We start from the raw sequence: 15,623 nt of genomic DNA on the forward strand, positions 1-15,623 counted from the left end.
ACACAAGCGGGAGTATAATTCCTCAGAAGTGATCTTTCCTGGTAGAGGAAAGAACTGCAAGTAAAAAATTTCACAAGACAGCAATGACCAAGAATTCATGTACAACATCATGTTCTTGCAATTAAGCTGTCCTGCGCAGAATGCCTTCACCTTTGTGGGCAGCAGGAGAGCATATTTTGTGTAATAATAAATATAACTGGAAAGGGGGAAGTTTCTAATATGCAACAATTGACAAACGTCTTCTTAAACAAAATAATTATTCCACAGTCATTAAAATCCGTGGATACTGCCTCCTCTGGAGGTTCATCCAACAGTGGTGCACCAGCAAAACCAAATTATGACAGAGCCAAGTCTGGCAGGCGTGCGGGTTTGGGCAGCTGCTGGTGTGCAACACGTCGGAGGGACAACCGCCAGAATGAGAAAAGCTGCCTCATCCGAGTCAGATTAGAGGAGGACAGAGCACAACAAATCAAAATGATTTTGGTAAGGCCCTGGACTGGTTGCTCTTGTCATGCTCGGTCCAAATAATTGCCATTGCTTTCTGCCAGTATCGCAAGAGGATTTTTTAATCCCAATTATTTGTTGCCATGCAGTCATATTCATTGTGTATTTTCCGCATTGCTGAAGTCTTTTTTGGTCAATAGGAGTGCTTTGACCGTCATTTTGATACTGTTTTGTAATGCACTAGCAATGTTTCGGTTTTAGGCCTGAACACATTTTCCTTGCATTTCTCCTGGCAAGGTGCAGCATTTGTTGCCCCATTTTGTGGATGAACCGATAACTATTGAAGAGGAAATATCACAAATTAACACGTATCATTAACTGTACAATAAATCAGCAAGGAGGTACCAGATCTTCAGTTAGCTGACCACAAGCACTTTGGCCCATCTGTGAACTAATCGAGTAATATTAGCAGAGATATTGAATATTTCTTTCCTGGTTTTGGCTCATGTGAAATTTAAAAGGCTGGTACATGGAAGAAAGCACATCAAAAATGGGTTGGAGAAGAACATAGAACATTACAGCACAGTGCAGGCCCTTCGGCCTTCGATGTTGTGCCGACCTGTCATACCAATCTGAAGCCCATCTAACCTACACTATTCCATGTACATCCATATGCTTGTTCAATGTCGACTTAAATGTACTTAAAGTTGGCGAATCTACTCCCGTTGCAGGCAAAGTGTTCCAATAGCAAGAGTGCAATCCAAAACAGAATAGTTGCCTACTGGCTAGTTCAGGAAAGCCGAAGAAATATTGGCCAAATTAGAAGGCACATAGGTTGTTTTGTTTGATCATGTATTTTCCTTGAAAGGATCAGTCATACTCTGATTGTGCCTCCACAGAGGTCAGTGTGATGCGTGGAAATTGCTTCTGGTGTTTAAATATTGTTGACAAACAGCGCCTCTTTACTCTGGTAAAGAGAATATTTGTTAGCTTGTCAGTGAGCTGGAGATGGGGCAGAACCAGCCTAAGATCTGAGGCAGAATTTGGATAAGCAAATGGCAAACAGCCTATTTAAATTGGACATCTATGAAACACAGAAAACAAAATTCTCAACCAAAATGACAATAATGTCTCCTGATGAATGTGCAACAAATTGTTGCCAACTAACACAGTCATGAGAGGCCAACTGGAGAATCGCGGAATGTTATCACAAAGCAAAAAAAAAGCTTGACTTATTGTGTCTGTGCTAAATCTCAGTAAGAAGTAGCTAAATTTGCCACCCACCACCACCACCATTGCCCTTTTTACCCCTGCCCACCAAATTTTGCTCCATGTAATTATTCAGTCGTCTTATGAAAGTAATTTAATCTGCTTTAACCACCTATTCAGATATTGCGGTTTGGAAAAAGCAGAATTCTTTTTTTTGCTTTTGCTCCCCACCAATGACCTTAGATTTTGACCTTGGTACATAGTGTCAGAAGGACCAGTAAACAGTTTCCCTCATTTACTTTAGTTAGCCTGAGTAAATGACTGTTCTTCATGATTCTGTATTCTCATCCTTACCCAATTTTGTGTCTATACCGCCACTGCCCATTTCATTCCACAGGCTTCAATTTTGCTTGCACACTTGTGTGGCACTTCTTTGAACATAATTTAGAAAATCCAATTTATCACTAATTAATCACTAAAATTAGTGATTAATCATTTAAAGTGTGAGCATACAGAGTGGAAAAGGTATTGGTTATTCAAAAAAGATCACTTTAGGGGATGTTAGTTCATGTAAGATAACAAGGTGTCGAGCTGGATGAACACAGCAGGCCAAGCAGCATTGGAGGAGCAGGAAGGCTGACGTTTCGGGCCTAGACTCTTCTTTAGAAAGATAATGTAGTTCATCTAATCTCTAGTTGTGTTATATTTGACTCTGCCACTTATAGAATTGTAGAGACATACCGAACAAAATATCCCTCCAAGCCTTTCCTATTTATGTACTTATTCAAATGTCATTTAAACATTGTAATTGTGTCTACATCTGCCACTTCCTCAGGAATTTAATTCCACTACATTTGTTGGATTTTTCAGATTTGTTATTCATTAATATATTTATTATGATCTTTGCTTTTGACTGGGTGGCAAAAGTAATTTTTTTCACCATGAACTATAGCACAATTAAAGTAGAATTAAGTGTGAGTCTGCTCAACCAGAAAACATTGGAGTTCTCCAGAAGAAACAGAAAATTTGCGAGTGCATTTCATCTTCCAGGTCATTGCTCAAATTTGAGCTGAGAAAAGCAATCTCCAAATATAACACAGAATTAAACAAAAGCAGACAATTGCCCCAAAAAGTTGGTCTTCTCAATATCCTGCCTATCAAATATTATTCCTGTACAGCCACATTGATTGAATATTAAATATTTGCACTGTCTTCAAATCACAAATTGCTAAATGTTTCAAATTGTTAAAGCAATTTTATGAATAATTTATACGAATAAGCATTGCATTAGGAAATGTCAGACTTCACAAACAACATTGAGCCATTTGCTGTCATGACAATAAATGTTAAAAGCAGGCAAATGGTATGGGGGTAACAAAGTGGGAAGCTGGATGAACACAGCAGGCCAAGCAGCTTAGCGTCTTAGGAACACACAATCTGACGTTTCAGGCCTAGACCCTTTTCTGATGAAGGGTCTAGGCCTGAAACATCAGCTTTTGTGCACCAAAGATGCTTCTTGACCTGCTGTGTTCATCCAGCTCCACAATTTGTTATCTTGGATTCTCCAGCATCTGCAGTTCCCATTATCTCTGATACAATTTTAACCTCATTGCGAAGCCTCTTCCAGGGATGCCTAACCTGAAGAAGTTACCCTCCTCCCTCCGGACAAACCTCAGTGGATCTCTTTCCCACTGCAACTCTCTTGTAATCTCTTCAGCCTTGAAACAAAGCTTTTCTGTTGAAGGGTCTGTGCCCGAAACATCAGCTTTTGTGGTCCTGAGATGCGGCTTGGCCTGCTGTGTTCATCCAGCTCCACACTTTGTTATCTTGGACTCTCCAACATCTGCAATTCCCATTATCTCAAATGGTATGGGGGTTTTGGGTGGGAGGGGATCGAAGTAGATTATTTAACTTATGAATTTCATCACTAGTTACTTGTTTCAAACTGTGTGTATAGGTAAACTTGATCACTGGGCTCTGTTTCCATTCAAATTCCACCCTTTACTGTTCACAGTAACTGTGTTATGGAGCATCGAATGCAGATTTTACAACAACAGTCCCACCAGATATTATTTTATTAATGTAACTTTTACAGCTTTCAGTGTAATGTCCCAATTAGTTTTCTGGGTGAAAGCAGCTATATTTATAAGCCCTTTGGAAATTGAGGCTTTACATATTTCATTTGGTGTGTGTGTGTGTGTGTATAATGCATTAATGAAAAGTGAATGTTGTTTTAATTAGGTGACTAATCAAGATCGTGTATCTGAAGTTCTCAACAAAGCCATGACCGCGCTCAAATTTGAACCCGAGCGTCCTCAGCAATTTGCTCTAGCACAGATCATTGAATCAAATAAAGGTGAGCAGTGGAAATTGCTTCAATTTAAGTTAAATCTATTTCTGAACAGCATAGCCACTGCAAGGGAATTGATATTTTCTTTTGATTTCACCAAAAAGGTGAAGATATCTAAATTTGTATCATTGAACATATCCAACCATGTTCAACAGGATTCAAGTCCGAGGAATGTAAAGCCAATAAACTACTAATACCTGCACCTAATAAAAGCAAATTATTTCATCAGATTGCCCTAAAGCCAAATCAGAACAAAGAACCGCAAATGCTGGAAATCAGAAACTGCTGGAAAAGCACAGCAGCAGTGGCAGCACATGTAGAGAGAAGTCAGGGTTAGTGTTTGGAGTCTAGTAGCCCCTTTGTAAAGCTACTTAAAGCCATATTGAGTGAAGGATGTACATCAGGATTTGGTTGTGGCATTATTCACATTGCTTTGTTCATTCTTATTTTAACTAGTTATTCCAAAATAAATGTTTCCTGTTGCTGAAATTAATCTGTTCTTCCCCTCTTTTTGGCCCGTGGCTGAGAGACCAGAAACATGGATGGGGTCCCTGCTGTCAAGTTGCTAATCTGTCGCAACCCTCCCCCAACTCCATTTCCTGATGAAAAGTAGAAACGAGGACTCATGGGTTTAATACGTGCCATCCAGGCTGTGTTAAGCAGAATGCCTTATGAAAATGAAGGTCCCAATGCCTTTGCAGCAGGCGATCCCTGTCAGTTTTCACAGAAAAGAAAAATCAATCCCCTGGATGCAAGTCTCACTGACAAAGCTGATATTTATTCTGCATCCATCATTGCCCTCAGAAAATGGCCATACACTGGATCACTAACTCGTGTTTGATTTAGGTGCCCTCAGTGGTGTTAATTTCAAGATTCCAACACAATGCTGAAGGAGAGGATAGCTTTTCTCAGTGTTTTCACGTTGAACACACTGCACCTTTTTGTGTTTGATGCTGGTATCAGCAGAAGTGACCTTGTAGCTGCTGGGTCATTCGTGAATCAGTTGGGGTTTTGCATTGTTCTAAAGAGAGGAAAATCTGACATCTTTACCTGGGCTACTGTATGCTTGGCTGACTCTTCATAGCCTCATATGTAGCCTAATAAAGCCAGTCAATTGTACAAACTGTCATGAAGAGGGCCTGTGCCATCGGAGAGCGAGGGGTTTGAAATGGATTTTATTCTTGGCCAACAATGCTCATCCTTAGAATGGGTCTCAGATATAATGGTTTTCAGTTATTGAGTTTACCTAAGGATGGTATAACTCCAAGACTTTCTCTTGTGTTTTGTAATACATTCTGAATCCTTGCAGTACATTTGTTCTGTTCCTCCCAGCCATTGATATTTCCATATCCAGGAAGCAGTTGGACCTGTGCACAATCAATATGATGAAAACACGTGTGAATAATAATATGCTTTCCCTCTGCTTTTTCAGTGCTCATACTTCCGGCCGATGCCATCCTGTATTACGCAATGAACAAGAAAGTGAATCATGACTTCATCCTGAGATTCACCGAAAGAAGATCTTCATGTCTATGCAAGTTTTAGCTGTAAGAAATATAATGTTTCATGGGACTGTGTTGGATCTAAAATCTCTGCTCAGTATCAAAAACCCTGCAATATATGAATAAATTACTTTGGCAGTTTTCTACTTTAAATTATTGGACAATTTGGATAGAGTGACTTGACTTCAGACAATTGCTTAACATTAACTTTTGAGTCCAGTGCTTGTTTGTTCTTTTCAAACATCTTGCACATCAGCTATTTTTTCTGGAGGGCTGGAGAATTGAACCCTGCTACCTGTCTTCTATGAACATCACAGTCATGTATCAATTGGTTGGATGAGAAAAAGAATCTTTTACATATCAATCTTGTTGACCAATTGTAATTGAATTTTCCTTGGTTCCTCAATGGTTGTTTGGTTACAAAGCAAACCAGCCATTTGTTCAGCCAATGGCAGGATGACGAATACTTCAACTGAAGTGTTTGGTTTGGACTTTAAACTCTTCAGTACTCCATTCCTGCCTTCAATATTTTTATTTCTCCAGTGATTTAAGCTAATTTGGAGAGAATGCCATTGACATGCCTTCAACAAAGGGTAACTACAAGAAATAATAGAGTTATTTATTACTGCCAGTGATACTGCACTTGTTTGAGACTTTAACTGTTTTTACTTAATGTTCAATTTTACAGAAATTGAATATAAAATTATTATACGGGCTACGTAGTGAGACCAAGTGTGTGAGAGTGAGATTACGTGAGTGAGATTGTGAGAGTACGAGTCAGACCATGTGTGTGAGTGAGTGCCAAGTCAGTGAGAGTGAGTGAAACTGTGTGTGAGTGAGTGTGTGAGACTGTGGGAAGTCAGAGTGAGACGGTATGCATTAATGAGACTGTGTGAGTGAGAGTCAGAGTGAGCTGATGTGGAAGAGTGAGACTGTGTGAAGTTAGAGTAAGACCATGTGTGTGAGTCAGACTGAATGACAGTGAGTATGAGACTGTGTGTGAGCGATACTGAGAGTTTCTGTGTGAGTGGGTGTGAGAGAGTGGCACTGTATGAAGTCAGTGAGACTGTGAGTGAAACCATATGTGTGAGTGAGACTCTGAGAGAGAGAGTCGGGATTTGTATGTGAATGAGACCATGCATTTGTGAGAGTGAGACCATGTGTGTGACTAAGAATGTGTGTGTGAGTGAGAGAGTCCGAGTGGGGCTGTGTTCGAGTGAGACTGCGCACTCAAAGTGAGACTGCGCACTCAAAGTGAGACTGACTAAGAGTGTCAGAGACAGCCTGTGTGAGTGAGACTGAGTTGGTGTGTGAGAGTCAAGATTGAGCATGTGTGTGTTTAACCCTGAGTTTGTGCGTGTGACACAATGTCAGTGTCTGTGTGGGAGTGAGTCAAACTACGTGTGTGAGACTGTAGGAAGTGAGAATGAGACTGTGCAAAGTCAGTATGGGACTGTATGTGTGAGACTGAGACCATGTGTGTGAGTGAAAAAGTCATTGAGGCTACGTATGAGACTGATGTGTATGCGTTTAGTTCTGAGAGTGAAACTGCAAAATCAGCGTGACACTGTATGAGTGAGGGTGTGTGAGATTGTGCTTCTGAGACTGTGTGAGACTGAGTGTGAATGAGACTGTGTGAGAGTGTGTGGGACGTGAGTCAGTCCACGTGTGTGAATGAGTCGATTATTTTTGAGTGAAACTGAGTGTGAGTGAGGCTGCGTGAAGTGTGAGTCAGACTGACTGAGTGTGTGTGAGTGACTATAACAGGCTGAGTGAGACGATGTGCGTAAGTGTGAGACTGAATGAAACTGTCAGAGTGTAAGAGTGAGAGAGTGTGTGTATGAGAGGATATATCAGTAAAGTGCATGCCATCTCAGGGGGAAAAAAAACTAACAAACTAACCATTTATCCAGACCATTAGGGGGGATGATGAGTACTTCAGCTGGACTGTTTGGCTCGGCCTTTAAAGTCTCCAGCCAACCTTTTGTTTCCAGCAGTTTTAACTAATTCTGGATTAAAAAAACCATTGATATGTTTTTAACTCACTGCAGCTGCAAGAAATAACAGCACTGTTTATTATTGCTAGTGGTATCGCACTTGTTTGAGACTTTAATTAATGCTCAGCTTTATAACGAATTTATTTTGAATGGTTATGTTGTGAGATGTGCGCGTGTGTGTAAGAGAATATATATTTGTAAAGTGCGAACCATTTTGGGGATAGCAGGTATTTAAAAGACGTACAGGGGTCCAGATCACCTCAGACATGAATACTGTAATACACTTGTTGTTCCCAGTTTATCTGCTCATGTTCCATTACTCAGATCTGTCATTGTTTCAAGTGGGTCTCATTGTTTAACAGCCTAATCTGAAACTCACTCATTGACCTTTTCATCTTCATGCAATCACATCTCACATGCAGGACGTTGGTTATGTATATTCACTTTTCAAATGGATCCAAAACAATAATCCATTCAAAGTAGCAAAATGTCAGGAATTTTAAACAGTATTTGCGTCTCTATCAAATTCACATTTGCACTGTGTATAAATTAACACCAGGAACAACAAACACTTTAACATTTCTGGCATTCCTTTCTTCCACAGGCAATGTTCGAGCCTCCTTCCCAATGTGAATCAATGAGCTCTAGCGAGGAAGGGCTTGAAGGAGCTCACCGCCCTGATTTTTGAGAGGTCGGATGTATTTTATTTTCTTCTCCTTCTGTAAATCGCTTGGTGCTCGATATAGGATTCACTAATTAGACATTTACACATAACCACTTTAAAACTAAAATGGTTCAACATCGAGGCTATGCCAACAATGCCAGCCACAGGTAGAAGAGGAAATCATCTCAGTTCTTTGTCTAAGTTTCGTTTCTAAAAATAGTGTTCAGTAAATGTTTTCAATATTCGTACATTTGTTTTAAATTAAAAAAAACTTAAATTGCAATCTTTTGTTTCATTCTTTTGAAGTAGAAGACAAATTCTGGGCTGAGGGAGTATACTTCATCTCTAATTAGTGCTGCTTCACTAAATATAAGCTCCTATCAGCAATTTGTGTTGAGAGCTCACCTCCACGAACCATGTATCTGGGGCAATTGACAGTCATAATCCTAGAGAGCAAGGCAGGTACCTTGGCACCACACAGGAAATCTCTATTGGTGGGGGGGGGGGGGGGCAGCTGATGGAGAAACTGGTTGAACAAATAATGGCTCTGCCAGGATTAGAACAGTTTGTTTGCAATATGTGGGAAAGGTGTCTCCAGTAAAAATGGCCTCTGACATCCATCTACTCACTTGCATCACTGACCCTATGCCATTTGTAAAATGCAAGCTTCAGTGCAAAGGCCACATTGGTCTAGATGCACTTTCAAAGAATTTCTGTGCAAGACTGTTGTATAATGGCGTTTGCAGTGACTGTCACATCAGCGCTGTGGGGCAACTCGTGCTGGCACAAGCATTGGTGGGACAGATAGAAGAGTTAGCTCCAGGAATAGTGGGTGTACTGTTGTAGTTTTCCTCATCTTTGGATTCTGGGGAAGTATCTGGAAAACTGCCAATGTGACACCCCTATTCAAAAAGAGAGGAAGGCAAAAGGCAGGTAACTTTAGGCCAAACATTTGCAGAAAACATAAAAATAAGTAGAAAGGCGGGTTGTGAGAGAGATACAAACAGTTCACAATGAAATATTGCTATCTGAGTAGACAAAAAGCAAATGGAGTATAATGTGGGAAAGTGCAAATTTGGTATTTTTGGAAAGAGAATAAAGGAGTTGTTTTATTCAAATGAAAAAAAAACAAATCTGCAACAAAGGTAATTGAGTTCCTTGTGCACAAAACACAGGAAGCTAGCACACAGATGCAGCAGGTAAACATGAAGACGAATCGAATATTGGCCCTTACTTTAAGGGGTTAGAATGTAAGACGAGGGAGGTGTGCTGGTGGGACACATTTGGACTATGTCAGCAGTTTTTCCTCCCTTATTTAAAGGATATCATTTTACTGGAGGCAGCACAAAGAAGGTTCACTAGATGATCTCCAATGTGTTGGGATGGCCTTATCAGCAAAGGCTAAACAGATTGGGACACTACTGTCTGGAATTTAAAAAAAAACGAGGATGTGATTTTGTTGAATTGTACAGGATTCTTAAGAGGCTTGACAGGGTGAATGTTGAAAGGATATTCCCTTCATGGGAGACTATATGACCAGAGGGCGTAGTCCCCAAATATAAGGTGCCATGTTAGAAATGAATCTGAGAAGTAGCTTTATTGTCCTATATACTCAAATGCCACGTACTGGGCCATTTTAGGTACAGAGGTACCCAGATTAAGATTCTTAAGTACAAATTCTTGGTCAGGAAGACAATTAGAAAAATAAAGAAAGAAAAATTCCTCTGATCTATAATCCTGGAACAAGTGAGAACAGTAAATTTTTTAAAAATCACCATGATAGATCATACGAACAAATTTTAAAATATAAATGTAAAGTTCGGAATGTCAGTCGTTTTAACCCAGTTCGCGCTGGCACCGAGCTTCCAGTTTGAGTTTTGACACCCGACCATGCCAGGCTTCACTTTGAGCCTCTCGAGGCCGGGAGACTGCTCTGGAATCACCTCAAGGCCAGAAGTCCATGCTGAGGGCATGTCAGCCGATAGATCACCTTGCCGGACCCACACTGAGGCATGACATTCAGGACATTACTGAGAAGAAAGAAGCAAAAAGAAAAAAGGAGGGAAGAAACAGAAAAGAAGTGGACAGGTCCTCCTCCTCAGCCGAAGCCTGAGGTGAGGAGGACTTTGGTCTCTGGTACTCATGGAGTCATTGAGCTGTACATCACCGAAACAGAGCGTTTGGTCCAATTGTCCATGCCAACCAAATATCCTGAACTGATCGAGTCCGATTTGTCAGCATTTGGCCCATATCCCTCTAAACCTTCCTATTTATATACCCATCCACATTCCTTTTAACTGTCATTGTACCCACTTCCACCACTTCTTCTGGCAGCTTGTTCGATACATGCAACACCCTCTGCGTGAAAACATTACCCCTTAGGTCTTTTTCAAATCTTTCTCCTCTCACCTTAAACCTATGTGCTGTAGTTTTCAACTGCCCTCCCCTGGGAAAAAGAACCTTGGCTATTCACCCTCCCCATGTCGATCATGATTTTTAAAAATCTCTCCCCTCAGTCTTTGACATCCCTAGCCCCTCCTGATAGCTCAAACCCTCCAAACCTGGCAACATCCTTGTAATGAATCCTCGTAATGACAGGTATATGAATCGTGTCAAGTTTCACATCTTTCCTATAGCAGAGAGACCAGAATTGGATGCAGTATTCCAAAAGTAGGCTAACCAATGTTCTGTACAGCTACAACGTGACCTTCCAACTCCTACGTTCAATGCACTGAGCAATAAAGGCAAGCACACCAAAGACCCTCTTCACTATCCTATCTACCTGCAACTGCACTTTCAAAGAACAATGCACCTGCACCCCAATGTCTCTTTGTTCTGCAACACTCCCCAGGATCTTACTGCTAAGTTTATAAGCCCTGCTGTAATTTGACTTTCCAAAATGCAGACCCTCACCTTTATCTAAATTAAACTCCATTTGCCACTCCTTGGCCCACTGGCCCAGCTGATCAATGTCCTGTTGTACTCTCGGGTAACCTTCTTCGCTGTCCACTACACCTCCAATTTCGGTGTCGTCCACATTTCTACTATCCATACTTCCTGTGTTCACATCCAAACCATTTACATAAATGACAAAGCAGTGGAGCCAGCATTAATCCTTGTAGTACACCACTGGTCACAGGCCTTCAGTCCGAAAATGAACTTGCTATCACCCTGTCTCCTACTTTTGAGCCAATTTTGTGCCCAACTGGCTAGCTGTCCCCGTTTTCCACGTAATCAAACATTGCTTAGCAGTCTACCCATGCAGTACCTTGTTGAATGCCTGACAAGTTCATATAAACAACATCCACTGCTCCATCTTCAACAACCTTCTTCATTACTTCTTTAAAAAATACTCAAACAAGTTCGTGAGAGACAATTCCGCATGCACAAAGCCATGTTCACCATCTGCAGTCGGTGCTTGCCTTTCCAAATACCTGTAAATCCTGTCCCTCAGGATCCCCTACAACAACTTATCTACCACTGGAGTCAGACTCACCAGCTTATAGTTCCCTGGCTTTTTCTTACCACCTGTCTGAAATTATGGCACCGCGTTCGCCAACCCCCAGTCTGCTGGCACCTTGCACATGGTTTTTGATGATACAAATATCTCAGCAAAGGGCCCAGTAATTTACCCGAGCTTCCCACAAAGCTCTGGGTTACACCTGATCAGGTCCCAGGGACTTATCCACCTTTATGCATTTTAAGACCTCCAGCACCTCCTTTGTAATATGGACTGTTTTCAGGGCATCACTGTTTATTTCCCCAGGTTCCCTAGCTTCCATGTCTTTCTCCAGAGGAAATACTGATGTGAAATATTCATTTAGTATCTCACCCATCTCCTGCGGTTTCACACACAGACGGCCTTGTTGATCTTTAAAGGATTCTACTCTCTCCCTCATTACTGTTTTGCCCTTATTATTGTTCTAGAATCTCTTTGGATGCTCCTTAACTGTACTTGCCAAAGCTATTTCATGTCCCTTTTATGCACGCTTGATTTCGCTCCTAAATATACACTTATTGCCCCTATGCTCGTCCAGGGATTCACTCAATCCCAGCTGTCACAACACAACATCTGCTTCGTTTTTCTTAAGCGGACCCTCAATTTCTCTATTTTCAGCATTCCCGGCACCTACCAGCCCTGCCCTTCACATTACCGTCAACAAACTGTCTCTGGACTCTCCTTATCTCTTTTTTAAAGGAGTCCTGATTCCCAATCTTTACCTGCAAATAATCTCTCCCAGTCAAATTTTGAAAGTAAAAACGCGGAAGAAACTGCGGATGCTCTAAATTGGAAACAAAAGCTGAAATTGCTGGAAAAGTCTCGCATAATCTGTGGAGAGAAATCAGTGTTTGCGTTTCAGATCGATTGAAACTCCCTCAGAGCTCAGGAAGGGTCAATTGACCTGAAACATAGAACATAGAAAAGTACAGCACAGTATAGGCCCTTCGGCCCACGATGTTGTGCTGTGGATTAATCCTAATACAAAATAAAATAACCTAACCTACATTCCCCTCAATTCACTGCTGTCCATGTGCATGTCCAGCAGTTGCTTAAATGTCACTGAAGAGCGTTTGATTTCTCTCAACAGATGCAGCAACACCTGCTGAGCTTTACCAGCAATTTCTGTTTTCGTAACTTTTGAAAGTTCCTGCCTCATACCATGAAAATTGTTTTTTTTTCAATTTAACTTTTTGATCAGTCTGTCCTTTTCCATAACTATTTTAAAACTGATGGAATTATGATCACTTGCCCTAAAGTACTCCCTTCCTGTCACCTCAATCATTTGCGTGCCTTATTCCCAACAGGTCAAGTTTTGCTCCTTCTCTTGTATGTACATCCACAGACTGAATAAGAAAGTTTTCTTTCACACACTGAACAAATTCCTTCCCATCCCACCTCTTAACACTATGCCAGGCCCAGTCTATGTTTGGAAAGTTAAAATCCCCAACCATTACAACCCTGTTATTCTCACAGATATCTGAGATCTCCTTTCATATTTTCATCTCAATTTCCCGTTGACTACTGCGGGTGCCTTTTGTACAATCCCAACAAGATGGTCATCCCTTTCTTATTTCATAGTTCAACACAAATAATTTCCTTGGGCAAACTCCCAGGAATCCTCCCTAAGTACAGCCATAATGTTATCCCAAACCAAAATCACCACTCCCCCTCCTCTCTTTCCTCCCCTTAAGTCCCTCATATCATCCACAAACAAAACTGTTTAATCCTGGTGTCAAATTTAAGTCCTTTAAGAAATTTCCAACAAGTGTTGATATTTAACCCCAATCCCGAGCTCTAATTTTGAGTAATAACCTATTTAATTATATTTTTCAAAATCTTACTGATGTTTTCTGAAGGCCCAAACGCATTATTTGCATGAGGGAAGCAGCGGGGACCTGTGGGGCAATATTTTCACACAGAGGGTGGATCGCATGTGGAATGAACTGCCAGAGGAATTGGCGCATACATGTACAGCTGAATTCTGCTTATTACAAAGTTTAAAAGACATTTGGACAATTACCCAAAGAGGAAAACTTTACAGGGATATGAAAGCAAATGGGATTAGTACAGTTTGGGAAACTTGGTCAGCACGGACAAATTGGACTGAAGGGTCTATTTCTGTGCTGTATAACTCTGAGACTCTAATAAATGCTCTAGGTTGAATGTTTATATTACCACCCTTCATTATTGGAACTAGTGGATATTCCTGCAATCCTTAAGGGGAAATATGAAATGCAAACTTGCTTTCAGTAATGTATGTTTCCCATGGCCTGATACAGATGTTTGCAAAAATCTGAGCTCAGACATCCCCACTGAAAGATTTAACTTGGCTGCAGTGGCAAATGTGATGTGTCCTGTTCTACAGGGGAACCAGCTAATTGCTTAAGTTGTGAAGGTGACCCATGGCAGCTGATATGGGGGACTTTATCAATAATTCCAACATGGGTGTATTTGTATAATCTCCGCTGCATCACGCTTGGCAGTCATCAGCACAGTTTCAGAACACAAATGGCAGGTACATGAAGGCAAATTATGGTATTTGTCAAATCAGATGTTCACAATATGTTTGATAAAGCTCCCCAACCAGTTCCTGCTCATTACTGAATTCCTCAGCAAGGCTCCCTGTCCGTACAACCTTAATATTTTCTGCAAAGTAGAAATTATTCTTCAAGATTAGCAGTTGAATTCTGCTCTTTATAACTTCTGTATACTGAGCTCTGTTTAGAGCATTAGCTACCCCGTGGTGAAGAAGCTTTGGTCACAAGGTCTTTATCAAAATGATGTTTGATGCTCATTGCTTACATCTTGTTCCCTTTTCTTGAAACAAAAGCTGCATGTTCATTTTTGCAGTTTCTGAGCTCTGAGGTGGGTCAGCTGTTTTATTGGAAAATGCATCTAGGACCAAAGCAGGGTGAAGGATTGAACCCTGAAATGTTAGCTTTGTCTCTTCACAGATGTTGCCTGAGTATTTGCAGCACTTTCTGTTTTCCCCAACTTCCCCACATTCTGATTTCCTGCATCTGTAGTATTTTGCTTAATTACATTTATGTTGAGTTGGCCTGTGAAAGGCCTGATTAATTGTTTTTTGCATATTACAAAAAAAACTGTCCCAATAATATCAAATGGCTTGGAAAACATCAGCCTTTCAACAGCCGACCCTTAACTATTGAAACAGTCATTCCTCATCCCTGTTAAATTTCTGTTGGAATATGTGAGTTGCAGTAAGCAGGATATTCAGTTCTTCATACAGAGTTGGTTTGGCCTCTATAGTGATTTGGTGTAGTGAACGAATGAAGAACTGAAAACCAAAAATAATTTGGAAGAGGATCGCATTGTCACAGCACGTATTGTCCATTTCTGCAGAGGCAGCTGAAACAGTTGGAACAGCAAACAACATATGTTTCAAGCTTTTATCAGAAAATAAGTAAGATTCACTGCAGCTAAGGCAGGTTGCACATGGTTTGTATCTGTCCTGTCCACAGTTATTTGCCATTGAAATACACTGCATGGAAAAAAAACGAATAGTCCAGTATAATAAAGTGTGAAGCTGGATGAACACAGCAGGCCAAGCAGCATCTCAGGAGCACAAATGCTGACGTTTCGAGCCTTGACCCTTCATCAGAGAGCATCTTCATCTCTCATGAAGGGTCTAGGCCCGAAACGTCAGCTTTTGTGCTCCTGAGATGCTGAACTGCACCTCCCAGTCGCAAACCATTTCCACTCCCCCTCCCATTCTCTTGATGACATGTCCATCATGGGCCTCCTGCAGTGCCACAATGATGCCACGCGAAGGTTGCAGGAACAGCAACTCATATTCGGCCTGGGAACCCTGCAGCCATATGGTATCAATGTGGACTTCACCAGTTTCAAAATCTCCCCTTCCCCTACTGCATCCCTAAACCAGCCCAGTTCGTCCCCTCCCCCCACTGCAGCACACAACCAGCCCAGCTCTTCC

General features: G+C 41.1%; 1 protein-coding gene across 1 annotated transcript; it reads left to right on the plus strand.

Annotated features, from left to right (window-relative positions):
• Positions 1-95: 95 nt before the first annotated feature.
• LOC132210158 (ral guanine nucleotide dissociation stimulator-like 1) lies at positions 96-8,406 on the plus strand. The gene is made up of 4 exons (XM_059649575.1): positions 96-483; positions 3,895-4,009; positions 5,436-5,550; positions 8,107-8,406. The coding sequence occupies exons 1-3, from the start codon at positions 220-222 to the stop codon at positions 5,546-5,548; spliced, it is 492 nt and encodes a 163-aa protein (XP_059505558.1). The 5' UTR covers positions 96-219; the 3' UTR covers positions 5,549-5,550; positions 8,107-8,406.
• The last annotated feature ends 7,217 nt before the right edge of the window (positions 8,407-15,623 follow it).

This window comes from Stegostoma tigrinum, chromosome 11 (genome assembly GCF_030684315.1).
Source record: "Stegostoma tigrinum isolate sSteTig4 chromosome 11, sSteTig4.hap1, whole genome shotgun sequence".
NCBI lineage: Eukaryota > Metazoa > Chordata > Chondrichthyes > Orectolobiformes > Stegostomatidae > Stegostoma > Stegostoma tigrinum.